The 17,207-nt window shown below is 43.2% G+C and overlaps 1 protein-coding gene across 2 annotated transcripts in view; it reads left to right on the forward strand.

Annotated features, from left to right (window-relative positions):
• The window catches only part of COL11A1 (collagen type XI alpha 1 chain), a 248,703-nt gene that overhangs the window by 28,657 nt on the left and 202,839 nt on the right, over positions 1-17,207 (forward strand). For both annotated transcript variants that reach the window (XM_035122972.3, XM_035122973.3), the window contains exons 2-4: positions 2,562-2,729; positions 10,989-11,202; positions 12,675-12,837. In XM_035122972.3, the coding sequence (XP_034978863.3) occupies positions 2,562-2,729; positions 10,989-11,202; positions 12,675-12,837 (545 nt within the window). The remainder of the gene's footprint in view (positions 1-2,561; positions 2,730-10,988; positions 11,203-12,674; positions 12,838-17,207) is intronic.

Here is a 17,207-nt window from a genome sequence, read left to right on the forward strand (position 1 = left end):
ACATGATAATGGGGCAAGCAGAATTAAAGATTGGAGAAATGAGAAACTGGGAGAAACCAAAATTGACAGATATATCCATCCTTAGATAGGATACACTAACCTTGCAGATATATATATGTCTTTATTCAGAATGTGCTCTGGATTCTGATGAGGAAATGCACCAATTTCTTGCCAGAAATCACCCCTTCCCTCCTGGCTACATTTGGAGGGATTTTGCTCAGTGCAGCTGAGCAAATCCATGACTAGCCCTCAGTTTCCAGCTAGAGAGAAAATCACGACAAAGCATGGTAAAACTATCATTTTGGTAAGGGAGGTGAGCAGAAGGGTGGACTGCTGAATTAAATCCAACTTTTGATCAAACTGATAGCATGCTACATAACTTGTTTAAAGTTTCCTCTTTTTCACTGAGTAAATCTTTTTCCATATAAACTTCTTTCTGTGGTTTACCAAAGTTGGGTTCCGGTTGTTGTAGGTCATCCTCTTCTCAGTTTGATTTCTTCTGTGCCAGGTTTAACCAATGTGGTGCCCTCTAAATGTTGGCTGGCATGGCCAATGGTCAAGGATGCTGGACTGTTAGCGATCATTAAATCTGTTCAAAGACAAATCTTATGGCTACTTGTCTTCCTCCTGGTTAATATTTTAGTGTTACTTTTCAGGTTAAGAAATCCTTATACAGTGGTACCTTGGTTCTCGAACGGCTTAGTTGTCAAACAAATCGGCTCCCGAATGCCGCAAACCCAGAAGTAAGTGTTCTGGTTTATGAACATTTGGGGGGGAACCAAATGTCCAATACGGCTTCCGCTTGAATGCAGGAAGCTCCTGCAGCCAATCGGAAGCTGTGCTTTGGTTTTGGGAGTCGAACGGACTCCCGGAATGGATTAAGTTTCAGAACCCAAGGTACCACTGTACATCTTTTCATACACCTTATATATCTCTTGATCTTTCTGCATGCTATGTGAATTTTAAGTACAGAGGGTGGAAGCATTGAATCAACAAATGCTGCTACTATATTTGGATGCTGAATTATTTAAGTAAGACTACCTTCTTATGTATTCATTTATTTTTTAAAAAGGGGGGTTTTGTATTCAATTGACTATGATTTTGCTATGAGGTATTCTCTGGACTGTGATAGGGTTAGCTTTTACAGCAATAACTTCAGTGAAATTGGTGGACAGGATTCATAGAATCATAGAGTTGGAAGAGACCACAAAGGCCATCCAGTCCAACCCCCTGCCAAGCAGGAAACACCATCGAAGCATTCTTGACATATCCCTGTCAAGCCTCTGCTTAAAGACCTAAAAAAAAAGGAGACTCCACCACACTCCTTGGTAGCAAATGCCACTGCCGAACAGCTCTTACTGTCAGGAAGTTCTTCCTAATGTTTAGGTGGAATCTTCTTTCTTGTAGTTTTCAGTGACCACCTGGTTGCTTCCTCTTGTAGACCACAATACCTCAAGGATTGAATCTCCTCATATGAACCATCTTGGATCCTGCAATCATCATCTGAGACCCTTTTTCGTGTGCCTCCTCGAGAGTTCTGGAGGTTGGCAACATGAGAATGGACCCTTTATGCAGTGGCTTCCCACTCGTAGAATGTGATGTTCTGATGAAGGATGGTGTGCAAATTTAATATAAATAATAAATAAATTGTCGTTGTCGTACAAAAGATGGTGCTAGTCATGCATGCTCCTTGCCCAACAATTTGTAAGAGTTGACTGCCTTGTGGTGGCGGTACAACCTGTGTTGTTGCCCAGGGCCAGGAGTACAGCTTCCAAATCTGAGCAGTTCTGCAGTGTTGTACCCATATGGCAATTAGCTCCTCCTTGAAGCATTCTGCCATGGAATGCTTCTGGTCTAAAATCTGCTAAAGTTTGTGGTAGATGTAAATTTGTCTCTTTGACTTCACCTCTTTGAGGCACAGATTCCACACAACTCCTGCTTCGTGGCACCCTGACAAATGGAACGTTTGTGGTACATCATAAGACACCTAAGCAGAAATGTTTTAAAAGTGGTGTATGATAGTTTGGATTAAATACCTCCCCCTTTAAGAGAGATTTCTTAAATCCAGGGGACCTTTGTCACCCTTTGATTACTCTTTCCTTCCTTCTTTCCATTGCTCTTGCGTTAGACTTCCTCCCTCTTCCAGCCAACTCTGCCATATTTTTTTGGAGTATGCACAGTCATATCTTCCTAACTCCACATCTGGTTTCCTTATAACCTTCATTCCTGTTTCTGGAGAAAAAGACAGAGGGGTTGGAGATTAGTGGATTGGAGGGATACTGGCCTCCTGCATTTGTCGTGACTCGGACTAGTCTTATTTCATGAGATCCTAACTTCTGATAGCACAAGCAAGGGAGTTCAGCGGCTGTTGAACCTATTGGACATTTGCTAATAGGCTTTGTACCACCAGAGCTTTTTTTTGGGGGGGGGGTGACCCAAAATGATGTTTAATCCCTGAACATGCTCCTGAATATGTACATCAGTTCAGTTTCTAAGAAGTGAGCAAATGCAATATTTTAGAAGGCGTGTGAATAATAATTATTTTTCTCTTTGTTTTTCAGCTGAACCAGTTGACGTGCTCAAAGCATTAGAGTTTCACAATTCACCAGAAGGAATATCAAAAACAGCAGGAATTTGCATAAACAGAAGGAATTCCAAAGGATCAGATGTTGCCTACAGAGTTTCAAAAAATGCACAACTCAGTGCTCCAACCAAACAATTGTACCCAGGTGAGGGAAGCTGTTTGTGAGCTGTAATATTTATTTTTGGGAGAAGTTAATCTTTTATGTATTTACAGGCTCTTGGCTTTGTCTTTAAGCTTATGACATCCCAAAACTATGGTTACAACTTCATTTGTTTAATCAACATTTTAGAATGTTGAAAAGAAACTTCTTTTCAAACTGAGGGCCATATTCTCTTCTGGACAGCTTTTCAGGGGCCACATATGAGTGGTGGATGGGGCCAAAGGCCAAAATGAGCAGAGCGCCAAATGTGAATTTGACCTTCGTACAGTAGACTAATTCATCCTCTGTCCAGTCTCAATTCAGGAAAATAAGAAGCATTATCAGAGTTTAATGGCAGCTTCCTGACAAATGAAAACACTCAAGAAGTATGCAGGTCTGATGTGTAGCCTGGGGAGAGTCCCAAAGGCCAGATAAAGGGGCTTGTGTGGCTACATTTTACCATGGAACAGTTCCCAACCCCTCCTTAGGAAGTACATCAAAGCATCACAGGAAGTGATGATATAGAAAGTTCATTTTCTTTCTGGTAAAGTTATCCAGGCACCATGACAAATTACATTGTAGATTGCAGACAATTTGGAAACAAATAATGTAAATTAGAACCACTACCCATTCCCTTTGCAACAGAAGGCTTCTGGAATTTTAAAATTAAATCATAGTTTCCCATTTTAATGGAACTGGAAAACTGGTTTAGCCTCTATTCTTAAGCAGCAGTGATTTCATTGTGGCTTCCTCTGGGGTAGAGATCAATAGGATTGTGCTGTTTTCAGATTATAGACTAAGATATGATGTCAGGAGTGAGGAACACCTAGTTTCCCAAATGTTGAGCTTCAAGACCCATCTGCACCAGACAGCATGGCCAGTGATCAGGGATGGTGACAGCTGTAGTCCAGTAGTATATGGAGGGCCACAAAGGGCGCCATTGCCATTCTAAGAGAACAAGTGTGGTGTGCATGGTAAGTTCTGCCACCTCCTTTTCTAGAAAAATAGAACTGGACATCCAAATTTTCATCGGAGAAATGTTGGAGGGTATGGATAGGATGTCCCTATTTTCATCAGATGCAGGTGGCGCTGTGGTCTAAATACTGAGCCTTTGGGGCTTTGCCAATCAGAAGGTCAGTGGTTCAAATCCCTGGAACGGGGTGATCTCCTGTTGCTGTGCCCTAGCTTCTGCCAACCTAGGAGTTCAAAAGCACACCAGTGCAAGTAAATAAATAGGTACCACTGTGGCATGAAGATAAACGGTGTTTCTGTGTGTTCTGCCTTACGCCATGGTGTTCTGTTGTGCCAGAAGCAGTTCCAGGCCATATGACCTGGAAAGCTGCCTGTGGACAAACATTGGCTCCCTCACCCTGAAGCTAGATGAGCACCACAACCCCATAGTTGCCTTTGACTGGACTTAAACGTCTAGGAGTCATTTAGCTTTACCCTTTTACCTGTTTTCATCAAAGAAATGTTGGAGGGTATGCCTTAGTAGGGGATAAGCTTTTGTGACCCAGAGGGTCACCTTGTCAGTGGTAACTTGACCAATAAGTATATCTGCCTGAAGTACAGAGATAGTACAGACATACCTCATGTTACGTCCACTGCAGGTTGCGTCTTTTCAGGTTACGGACGCGCCAAACCCTGGAAGTCCCAGAAGGGGTTACTTCCAGGTTTGGGGCACGCACATGCGCAGAAGCACTGAAATTGTGTCATGCACCTGTGGCACTTCAGGATGCGGCCTTTTCATGTTGCGAACGGGCCTGCGGAACGGATCCCGTTCGCAACCAGAGGTACCACCGTATTAACTTTTTGTATTTTTAAAGAAGGAACTATTAGTCTTGAAATAAGGAGCAGGAAGAGAAGAAAAACAAGATTGAACCCACTGGAATTTACAACTTAGTGGCTGCGGTCCTGCACGGTGGTTGCTACTGAAATCCCATTCATTCCAGTGGGATCTAAGCAGTCGGCCTTCCTGGCCCTATGCGAGCAGAGTTTCTCGCTCACTGTTGGCCACCTGACAACCGTCCCCTCCGGAGGAAGCGGCATCTCTTGGCTGGCCTGTGCAGCAGCTGCCCTTGAAAACGAGCTCTGAATCGCTTGGGAACAATGGCACTCTCTTCAGGGTACTCTTCGGCAGTATTAAAGAGCCCCCTTGCTTTATCAGGGTTTCCCTGCCACCTCATGCCCTAGCTAGAGAGCTTTTCTCTCTCTCTTTTTTGAGAAAAGGCTCGCTTACACAAATAAGAACTGATGGTAGAGCGGAGCTGTCACTCAGTCTTAAATCACAGTGACCTTGCCATTGAAAGCTCTCGAATGGTCATTGGACCGTTGCCTTTTAGAAGCTGTTAGCAGAGAATAAAATGCCCTCTGCCAAAGCCAGGGCTGGAGAGCGCAGAACAGACATTCCCTTGAGGGGAAATAAGTCTTGTGCTAACTTGCCGTTAGGATGCTGCTGCTGGTTTTTATTTTTTCAGAATGGCACTGTAATATAGTTGGTAGGTTTGGCAGCGATATGGAAGCTGCTCATTTTGGGTTTCTTTTTGTGTGTGTGTGTGTTTTGGTTGCCAGAGTAAACACGCTCATTATGCTGTTTGTTGGCAGTTACCTAAATTAAAATAGCCTTTGGCTCTGTCTTCCTCGCTCCCCGCCTTTTCTTCCTTTGTGACATTTGTAGGATTTCTAGTGTTAGAACTAATCTGAGGAACTAACATTTCTGCCCCCCAGATGGCCTCAAGAGCTTTTCTCTCTGGGAATGCAGGTGAAGAAGTGGGGGGGGGGAGGACCATTTGAACAGCGGAGGAAAAGAGAAAACACACACACACACACACACAGAGAGAGAGAGAGAGAGAGAGCGAGAGCGTGTTCTCCACTTGAACAAAAGAAGTGGAGAGAATGTGAATGCTTTAATGAACTGAGCACAAAACCATCTGTGAACACAGCATTATCAACTTAGTTGGTCTTTAAGGTGCTACTGAAGGAATTTTTTTATTTTACTTCGATCCAGACCAACACGGCTACCTACCTGTAACCACAGCATTATCACTGTAAGATTGCCAATGAGTTTACTTCCCCTGTTACCTGAACGAATTATTCTACCTTTAAAAACAATTATGTGGCTGGAGAGCACTAAACTCCAGGACAGGATAGTCTTATGGCAGGCAGAATAATAGCTACAAGGAAGTGGAGGGCGAAATAATATTAATACCCAAGGTAAACTAAAACATGACAAGCCATGGTTTATTGTTATGTGACTGAGTCTAGTCTTCCCCAGGTCTTGTGACTACCCCCTGTCCTTCTCTGGTGTGGCTGTGAGGAAGGGTTTGGAAAAGTTTGCTTCCTTTAAAAAAATTCAACTGTGGCTTGTCATGTCACCTAAACCTGACAAAGCCTTGGTTTGTGAATAATGTTAAACTATAGCAATATATATTAACTAAGGCTTAATGCCTCTGTCACTCTCCTCTCCTGCTCCTATCTTTGTCATGCTGTGAAGAAACAAACCAAAGGTGAGTGCTTGTGGTTCGTTTCTTTCCAGATTTATTCCTGGCTTACCACTTGTCATTCCTTTGCGGGAAATAAAACCACGAGTGCTTGTTCACATATAATGCAAAGCTAGCCTCTGATTTCTTGCCTCCTGAAGACAGAAGAGAGGAAGGAGCAAAGTGGGAGCTAATCAGTAGTGTGCACCACTATTGTCACAGGCGCTGTAGCGGCTGCTCTAGAGTAAAGACTCCTCCAGGCGTTGTCTTTTCATTCTTTTATTTAGTGTTGATTATTTACAGTGCAGAACAGTACTATGTACATGTTGTCAGTTAGGGGTCAGAACCTCCGAATGGAGATTCACGCGTTTTCTTCCAGCAAAGTAGTCTAGGCATACTGAATCTCCGCCCCCGTCGTTTCCTGCGCAATTCCGGGGTCGGCTGGATCGGCCTTCTTCCCTTGCCCCCCACTTCCCTTCCCACACTGGGCATGGGCTCCGCTACCTTGCCAGAGCCTCGGTCACCACTTCCTGAGTCTCCGCTGGAGACTTCTCCCTCTCCACTAGCACTCGCGCTGGGTGACGAGCTGCTACTTAAGATGGGAGGGACTTGCCTGTAACTTCTGTCCCTCACAACTATGCTTCTCGTTTTCATTAAACCACAACTACTTGTTAACTATGGCTTAACATTATGTGTGAACCAGCTCAGTTACAAAATCTGATACTGTCCTCATGAGCACATCATGCTAAGCCAAATCAGGACCTAGTATGAACGAACAAATGTGGGCTTCTGGAAAGGGGACTGCTCTTGTTTTGAATCAATCAACCATTTTATTTGTTTGGTCATTCTGCTGCAGTGCTGAGCTAAGCCAAGGCATATCACCAAAATATTTCCTGACTATCTTAGAATACTTTATACCTGCAGTTCTGGCACCACGGTACCTGATTTTAGTATTTTATATTTGACAGCACATTCAGTAATGTTTGGCAGGTGAGATGCAATTGTATTTAATACTGATGTGGATTTTGTTACAGTGGTAATCACAGCAGCCCTAGTATGTTAGCTCTTGTCTTGCAGCCATAGGCAGGAAGGTATTGCATGCAGGAAAGTGAGTAGGCTGGCTGAGAATGGATGGAGCATTCTATCCTTCAAAGGAAGGATTCCATTCTGCCACCCTCACCCTTTAACATGCTGCCTTGGGCTCACCTGCATCCCCTCTCAATCCAGTTTGGGAGTACTGGATGCACAGAATGAAATTTCATTCACATTTGAAAGTTTGAGATACGATGTTCAAGCGATGCCTTCAAACTTTCAAATGAAAACTGTCACATTTAATATGTGGCTGGCAAAAGAATGCTAATATTTGCAATTACTCGCTTCAGCTTGAAGAGCTGCATCAAGTTGTTATTCTGAAGACCATTTGAGGACCAAAGTTGCTTTTTTACAGGAAGACACTCAGAGGATTGTGTGTTTGTGGGTTGTTGTTTTTTTTAAGTCTATATAGTAAAGATAATGTATGATATGCAGGGTTAGACATACTCAAAGTTGAAATCAGTGGACTTAAGGCTGAGATAAATGCATTCAACTTTTGAATGAAAAGCATTGCATTTAATATTTTGGTGGCCAAAAGATGCCAATATTTACAGATAATCACTTCAGCTCGGAGGAATACATAAAGCCTCCTTTTCTGCAGTAAGCAGCTGGGAGGCTTTTTAAAAAAATAAAAACAACAACAACTCAATCTAGTAAAATAATGCTATCCACTGCTCAATTTGGGAGAACGCTTCAAAACCTCTGTCCATGACCTTCCCACAGTAGTTTTCTATCTGCAGTTTGTTCTAGCAGCCTGAAAGCACATGTCCAGACTAGATGAATTAGTGCCACCTGCCTTAAACATTCTCAGCATATCCTTTAGATTAGATTAACAGTTCAGACAAGGCAGGTGTTCGGTTCCTTTCAAGTCTGAAGCTCTCCGTCCTTCTGGCCCTCATTCGTGCAGGTCTGAGCTTTTTCTTCCTTCTTGCAGTCACTTGTGCCAAAAGGTAGGGCGCTGAGCATATCCATTTTCAGCTGAGAACAAAATAGCTTGCAGACATAGGATGCTCTATTCTTGTACGTGTCAACAGAAAGTGCTTCCAATACAATTCACATTTGTTTCTTTGTTGTCACTTAATGGTGTAAAGCAGTGTTCTTCAAACTTGGGTCCCGAGATGTCATTGGAATACAACTCCTATTATTCATGGCTGCTGCCTAAGCTGTCTGGGGGAGATGGGAGTTGTAGTCCAACAACATCTGGGAACCCAAGGTTGAAAATGTAGGCATTAATAAATAAATACAATTATGCCTCACGAAGAAACAGGTGAAATACAAATAGGGTTAGAGATTCAGGTAGGTAACCATGTTGGTCTGACGCAGTCAAAACATATACATAATGTCCAGTAGCACCTTAGAGTCCAACTAATACCAAGAGCAAACTTAGTTGGTTTTTAAGGTGCTACTGGGATATATATATATATATATATATATATATATATATATATATATAGGGTTAGAGAGGAATCCATAGGTTTTTGAAATGAAGGCCTCAGTGCATCAAGCAAGCCATTCCCACTTCCTGTAGCTTCTGCCCTGAAATTTGTCTTTCTTTCTGAAAGATTTTACAAGTCAAATTCCCAGAATTGTATCCAAGGGCAGAGACAGATTCAAATGGTTTGGAATATTTCACAACCTTCCGTGAGCATAATCTGTTCAAACCCTCTCTCACTTACAGCGATTTTAAGGAGCTTAAGCAATTTGAAACCTGTAGAGCATCTAATGTTGTTTAAGCTCCACAAAGCCACTTTATGATTCAGCCCCAGCAGTTTTATATCGCTCAAATGCAAATTGGGTTGGAGCCCATCCCACCGGGATGCTAAGCGGTTCTAATTTGGGCTTTAAAAATGAACTCGCTTTACTCTTCCTTAGATGCACTAAGGGCTTCGAGTGTTTAAAACAGGAATGGCTCTCTCCACAGCTATTTCATTCATCTACAGGTCCCCTGACTCGCATGGTGTAGAGGGGACGCTTGTCAAATTTGCAAATGACACTTAGCTTAATGCTATGGAAGATGGAAATAGCATTCAAAATTATCATGGTAGGCTGGAATTTGGGGCAGAAAGGAAACCAGCAAGATAATTTGTTTTTTTACACCGTGCTATGTTTTTCTATCTTTTACCGTATACCGCTTAATATGTTTTTTTTTTATGTTAAGTAGTCGAGCCAGTTTGCTGCTTAGCAATAAATAAATGAAGGACTTTATGCTCAAATGCATAACCCAGGTATGGGGAACATCTGGCCCTCCAGATGTTGCTGAACTACAGTTCTCATTATTCCTGGCTATTGGCCATTCTTGCCTGGAGCTGGTGGGAGTTAGAGTTCAGAAACATCTAAATAACCAAAGGTTATACCAAACCAGGCATACACAGAAACTTGATCCCACAACCTTCCATAAGCACACACACACACCACTTTCACTCTCCTACACACACACACACACACACACAGAGCATATGGGCACACATGCATCTGTCACACATGCAAAGACAATGAATATGACCCCTGAATGCTCCTTCAACTATATGGGTCCTCATATATTTAGGATTGTATAATTTAACACCAACATCTTGAATTGGGCTTGGTAGCATATAGGTTGTCAGTGCAGCTTCTGCAGATTTGGTGTTCTATGATTCTGATAAGCTGCACCATACAAAATTGTGGCCGCCTCTCGACTGTCTTCAAGAGTAGTCCCACGTAGAGTGCATTACAGTGATCTAGATTACCAAAAGATGGATGATTGTGACCAATATTAGGCTTGCCCAAGCCACACTAAAATCAGTGGAACCAACACTCGAGTCCTAATGCTTACTCACAAGTAAGTCCCATTTCTTTTGTCGTGGCACACTTTCATTGCAGCCTACTTGATTAAAGGTGAGTTCTATTGAACTTGAGGGGACTTTATGTGAATAAGATCAAGAATGGTATTGGAGCCCCATTGCTTTTTAAAGTTAATTTTAATTGTCAGATAACAACCAGCAACAACTGCAACTGAATAGAGGACAAAAGGAGTTACAGGTTATGTGTATCATATCGCAGAATAAGAAGGAACAAACAATAAAGGTGGTGATGTAAAATCTCATCATGTGAGTCTTCATCTAAATGAGTTTCTCAGCCCAATTGGTTTTAATGGGACTTGGGATTTCATTATTCTCCCTTTGCAGCACTTAAAGAAATCGTGATTGAGGTTCAGAAGTGGCCATACAATTAAGTGCTTGTAGAGCGGAATGAATAGGAAGGAAAGTACAATGCTTTAAGAGAAAGAAGCATCCCGTAATTTGTAGCACTTGTTTTTAAGAGAAGTAATAGAAAGTTTGATTTACTTTGGTTTTGAGCTGGGAGCCTTTTTCAGTCCAAGGTTACCATTCCCTTGCACAAAATCTTCTGGGGGCCGCATGGCAGCAGAGGGCAGGGCCAGAGACAAAAAGTCGATGGGGCAACTGCACTGACTCCTGCCTCTGTAAGTTGACTATATTCTAACCATACAAAATTCAGGTGCATAACTCTCAATCCAGGCAAGCAAGCGAGAGGCGTAATCACCTATGAAGGACACATTCCAGAAGGCAAAAGCACTTGAGGAGGTCACAGAGTAGGGCCAGAGCGTTGCCTGGGCATGGGATGTGACCAAGCAGTCCTAAGGTATAGGACATTTCTTCTCCGCAAGATTAGTGACTCTGCATTTTTCTCTCGACAGGTGGAAACTTCCCTGAAGACTTTTCGATACTATTTACAGTGAAACCTAAAAAAGGGATCCAGTCCTTTCTTTTTTCTGTCTACAATGAACAAGGCATCCAGCAAGTTGGTGTTGAGGTGGGCAGGTCGCCTGTCTTCCTGTATGAGGATCAAAATGGGAAGCCTGTGCCAGAAGATTATCCCCTCTTCAGAACCGTCAACATTGCTGATGGAAAGTAAGTGAAAAATGAAGGTGGATATGGCATCTAAGGAGGTGAACAGAACTAATAACTGCAGCCAGATGATCCAGACCAGGATTCCAACCCCCCCACAAAAAAATTGTTTTCTATAGAAAACTGGAAGCTTATCAGGAATTCCTCAACAGCTAGTTCAGTAATAGCAAACAAATTTCCTTGAAAGCCAGATTTCCTACCACTGCTGATCTTCCCATACAATGCACAGCTAAAGTAGAGTGTGTGGTGGTGGTACCATTGAATGCAGGGACATGGGTGGTGCTGTGGTCTAAACCACTGAGCCTCTTGGGCTTGTTGATCGGAAGGTCAGCGGTTCGAATCCCCGTGACGGGGTGAGCTCCCGTTGCTCGGTCCCAGCTCCTGCCAACCTAGCAGTTTGAAAGCACATCAAAGAGAAAGTAGATAAATAGGTACCACTCCAGTGGGAAGGTAAATGGCGTTTCCGTGCGCTGTTCTGGTTTTGCCATGCTGGCCACATGACCTGGAAAAAATGTCTGCGGGCAAATGCTGGCTCCCTTAGCCAGTAAAGCGAGATGAGCGCCGCAACCCCAGAGTCGTTCATGACTGGACTTAACTGACAGAGGTCCATTACTTTTAACTTTACAATTGAATGCAGACATTCAGTGAATGTAGCGTGGTTGACAATGAAGTTGATCAGGCCTCACCTGCTGAGTAGGATGGCAGTGGCGGAGGAAGAGGAGTGTGGGGGGAGCGCACTGCCCCAACAGCGTAATCATGGTGGGGTGCCATCGTGGCAGCCCCTGCAGGCACTATGCCACGCCCCCAGAATGTGCGTCACTCCCCCAGGACTCACATCACGCCCCTGTGGGTGGCACACCATGCCCCTGGGACGCACGCCAGCCCCTTTCCCGCCTGCTCTCTGCCCCCCGGTGCCAGAGTATGAAGCTCTGCCACTGTAGGATGGAAAATAAATATTTTGAATAAATATAATAGGTAATTCTCTCCCCCCCCAAAAAAAGTATTGGTACAGTGGAACCTTGGTCGTCAAATGTTTCAGAAGTCGAATATTCCGGCTTTTGAACACCGACAACCCGGAAGTGAATGCTTCCATTTACGAATGTGCCTCGGAAGTCGAACAGCTTCCAAAGCATGTTTCTCCATTATCTCCATTGCAATTGCCAACCGGCAATCGCGCCTCAGTTGTTGAACATTTTGAAAGTTAAGCGGTCTTCCAGAATGGATTATGTTCGACAACTGAGGCTCCACTGTACAGTGGTACCTCTGGTTGCGGACACGATCCATTCTGAGGTGCCATTTGCAACCCGAAAAGTCCGCAACCAGAGCGGCACTGCTGCGCATGCGCGAAGCCTGTTTGCAAGTTGAAAAGATGCAACATGAAGTGGACGCAACATGAGGTGTGACTGTATTTGCAAACATTCTTTGAGAACAAAATCATTCCTATTTTACCAAAATCAGTTATGTTCTTGTGCTAGGTGGCATCGGGTAGCTATTAGTGTGGAGAAGAAATCCGTCACCCTGATTGTGGACTGTAAGAAGCAAACCAAGAAACCACTTGGCAGGAGTGACCGAGCAATTGTGGACACCAATGGCATCACCGTCTTTGGAACAAGGATTCTGGATGAGGAAGTTTTTGAGGTAAGTGTTCAGCCATCAAATGACAGCGGATTTTGCAAAAGAAGAAAACTGCAGGCATTCATCTCAGCTGTCTAGGACTATATCAGTATAAGGCTTATGGAAATCACATTTAGAAGGCCAGCTTATTTTGAAAAGAACACTTGACTCTCTTTCATGGCTGATGTGCAAAAAAAGGGAGAAATTAATCTCACAGATGCCCCAAAAGGGATGAGATCTTTATTTATACAATGTGCCCAACACGTTTTGGCCAAAAATATCTTTCTCAATAGCTCATGTCTTTGTTTCTTACTGAACCAATCTCAAAAGTTTCTGTTGCTGTGAGAAACTGATAGGGTTTTCTTTCACAGTTGCCTAGGCATAAGGGTCTTTTTTTAAAAAAAAAAACCAATTTGTTAAGGTAGCTGGAATTTGCACTCCTACTAATTGGAGAAGTCCCACAACTAAGACTGGATATTCATTAGGGGTGCACAGTAGATTTGGGTGAATCTGGGTGCTTCTGAGAGATTCTGGACTTCTCTTAGGTGAAGTGGAATCTGTATATGGTGCCCAAGGAAAAGTTGAGATCCCTAAAGCTTTATGGCACCTTGGTGATTAAGACATAAAAAAAAAAATCACTGCAGGCAAGTATATGCTAAAAACACTCTAAGCTCGCCGTATAAGGAAAATACCAAGGTAGGGAGAAGGGAGAACTCTGTTCTGATTGATAAGTCAAGATTGTAATAAGAGGAACTGATACTACCTGGACTGACCAATCCCAGCACTTTGGGAAAGAGATGTTGAAGTAAATAAATAGCTCTGGTCTCATGAACTTCTTGCTGTTTTGCAAGTTCTATCTCTATGGAGCAGGAATATCATTAAAGGAGTTCTAAGAGAGCAGTTAAGGAAAGACTTTTCTTTTGCATGAGTCCTAAAGACTTTACCTTCTTTTTTTATTTTGGAAAATTCTGCACTTCTTTTTTTCATTTATTCCTTTTGATTTAATCTTCCTGTTGTTTGGGGATCTTTGTTTCCTGCTTGTTCTTATTAGAGTGAGATAGGAGGAAATTACCAATATGTACTATGTCAGTTATTTCACTCTTTTTTGAGGGTGGTTGATAGCCCACCATGAGGTTAATAGGAGTCTACAGGTAAAGGTAAAGGACCCTTGACAGTTATGTCCCGTCGCGAACAACTCTAGGGTTGCTGCGCTCATCTCGCTTTACTGGCCGAGGGAGCCGGCGTACAGCTTCCGGGTCATGTGGCCAGCATGACTAAGCCGCTTCTGGCAAACGAGAGCAGCACACGGAAACACCGTTTCCCTTCCCGCTATTTAGCTACTTGCACTTTGACGTGCTTTCAAACTGCTAGGTTGGCAGAAGCTGGGATTGAGCAACGGGAGCTCACACCGTCGTGGGGATTTGAGCCACTGACCTTCTGATCAGCAAGCCCAGGAGGCTCAGTGGTAGACCACAGCACTACCCTAACTCCCTTCAAAAATATATTAATCATTATATACTTACCTGTGGCTGGTATTGAACTAAGTCCCACTGAACACAATGCAACTCAGTTTGATGAGATTGCATAGGGTTGGCTACCAGTCAGTAAAGGGGTTTCTCTCAAACGTTTGCTACTCATTAATCAACCAGGTAAATGGAGATGTGGAACACATATAGAAAACAAAGGACAGAGGGAAGCTTGTGGAAGGAAATAGCTCAGAAAAAAAGAGGATTGATCTTTCTAAGTGAAATGTCTTTCAGTCTCAACTAACCATAGAGAGAATCACTTTAAGGTTCCATATAGATAGTATTTTACACCTGTCCAACTCAATAAATGGAGTCAGCCATTTTATCACCCATTTTATACCTCACAGGTGCATGATGTGTGGCATAATTCTCCTTGCCACTTGGCAATATGACACAGCTGACTGGATTTTGTTCAGGTTAAAATGAGAACTCTCCCTGCGATTCTTTGGCACTTGGTATGGGCTGTCTGGTAGCTGGCTTTCAACATTCAGAACAAACGGGGAGAGGGATTATTTTGAATATCCAATGTTCACCCTTTACAGGGTGCTGCATGCAATGCATAGGTAGAAATGGCACAAGAATATTCCTCTGTGGAGGTGCATTTTGCATGTGGAATATGCATGGGTCTCTTGCGCTTCCTTTCCCTCTGTTTGTCTTGAATGTTCAAAGCTGGTGTTACGTCTAAGTAAATTTAAGATTGGGCTGTAAGCAGGGCCTTTTTTTCAGCCAGAAGTCACTGGAACTCAATGGTACCTCTCAGATGGGTGCCATTGCCATTATAAGGGAACAAGGGAGGCATTCATGGTGAGTTCTGGCACCTCTTCTTCTTCTAGATAAATCACACATACAGAAGACTGTGATCCAAAGCAGAATTACTTGGAAGTGTATTTTGCCTTAATCCGTGGCATGTAGAGACTGAGAACACTCATTGCAAACATCTCAGGGAGATTGCTGGAAACAGCCTGTGTGATCGTTTGTCTCCAACATGGCAACAAAATATAGCATGGGCCATCATGTCATTTGGGTGCCTGGCATGCAGTGTTTTTACGTCGGTGTAAGTCACCTACTAAAAGGCCTCACATTGGTATAGGAATTCTCTGGGCCAGGCACCAGAGTCACTTGATAGCTCCCATTACATGTTATGGCCACAGCATGGCTATATCATCACAAGGAAGCCATTTCCAGCAGTCCTCACATGATGGCTATAGCATGTGTGCTGGCTCTTGACTTCTAGGAAAATATGTATAAGATAGAAGTGCCCGTGTCTGTAAATGAGTGCAGGATTGCAGCCTTCCTTGCAGTTGAGGCGAAGGTGGCCCTGAAAGAACTCTTGTTTATGACTCTGGCTTTCTGAAGTTTATTTATTTCATAAATCTTTCCAGTAACTAGAGAGGATTTGGCAAAAGGAAGTATATTTTTCCACTATTTAAAAGCCAGGAAGAAGGATTATACAGAAGACTGAAGCACATCTGTTTAGAGAAATGTATATGGGTGACTGAACTCTATATAGGAGGTATTGCCTAGGAATATTATTTTAACAGACTGCTGGAGGACATTTATGTTTTCAGGCGTCTGATTTTTACAAGCCTATCATCTGCCAGTGAAAATATTCTGAGCTGAAAAGAAAGGCTGTAAGAATAGATGTGGTGGTGAGGCTTAGTTAAGTCTTTTTGCTTCCCACAGAGGTTATTAGGAAGGCTAATAATAATAATAATAATAATAATAATAATAATAATAATAATAATTGATGGTGATGATGGAAGATGGCAAGATCCCCAAGGACGTGCTGTATGGGGAGCTGGCTTCAGGCATCAGGCCCATTGGCATACCAGCACTGTGTTACAAAGATGTCTACAAACATGAAAGCTGGCAAAATCAACCCTGCTGTGTGGGAATGCCTTTGCAGATGACCGCAGTGCCTGGAGACAAGTCGTGCATCATCATCATCAACAACAACAACGTGTCCTCCTTTGGTTTGGAGCCACATTAATTCCTGGAAAGTATACAGTTACTCCATCCTTATGAATTCCGCACATTCTAAGTTGCCCTCAAAAATTCAGACAAATTTGAGCACTGTCCTTTGGTGATAAAACACAGCCACAAGAGGCTAGCAAGCAATCCTCAGTGGTGCTCTGGACATCCCTGGCTGTTGTAGGGTCCCCTCTCCCAAAGTGAAAATTGAAGTGAATTGGGAGGTTCTGCCTCAGGTGGAACATCTGGGGAGTTTTGAGGGAAACTGGAAGACTGGATAGATCTAGTGAAATTTATCTCGGCGGGTTTCCACATTCTTCCTTATATGGTTCTTACAGGAGGGCCCTGGAAAGGCTCACAAGTGTTTGGATCCAATTCATTATCTGATCATGAATTTGGCTCTCTGTGATTGGTTGCAGTGGTAGAGCTGTCGAAAACCAGCATCACTTGGTATCCCATCACAGCGAAATTTGAGAGCTGTATCAATCAAAGTGATTGAGCTTGATGTGATGCAGGGATGGGGAACTTGTGGTCCATCAGATGTTGTTGGACTGTCAGTTCCCATAATCCCTGACCATTGACCATTATGGCTGGGGCTGATGAGAGTTGTAGTCCAACAACATCTAGAGGGGCACATGTTCCTCACCCCTTTGTCTGTGATATTTGAACTGTGGTGGCTATATCACACATGCAGACCATCAGTTCAACCCTATTCAGGCAATACAGTTCCCATTTTGGCAAACTCAGGCTCATGGAGTGGGGTCGTGCCACGAATACGTGCTTCCTGGCACCCACATGTAGGACGTACATTTCAACACGCAAAGGCCTCTTCCCTGTTGATGTTTGCTCTTTATGTGTGGATGGCAAGGGTTAGGGCTAGCTGCTGCATGAGATATC

This window comes from Zootoca vivipara, chromosome 7 (assembly GCF_965207765.1).
Source record: "Zootoca vivipara chromosome 7, rZooViv2.hap1.1, whole genome shotgun sequence".
Lineage (NCBI taxonomy): Eukaryota > Metazoa > Chordata > Lepidosauria > Squamata > Lacertidae > Zootoca > Zootoca vivipara.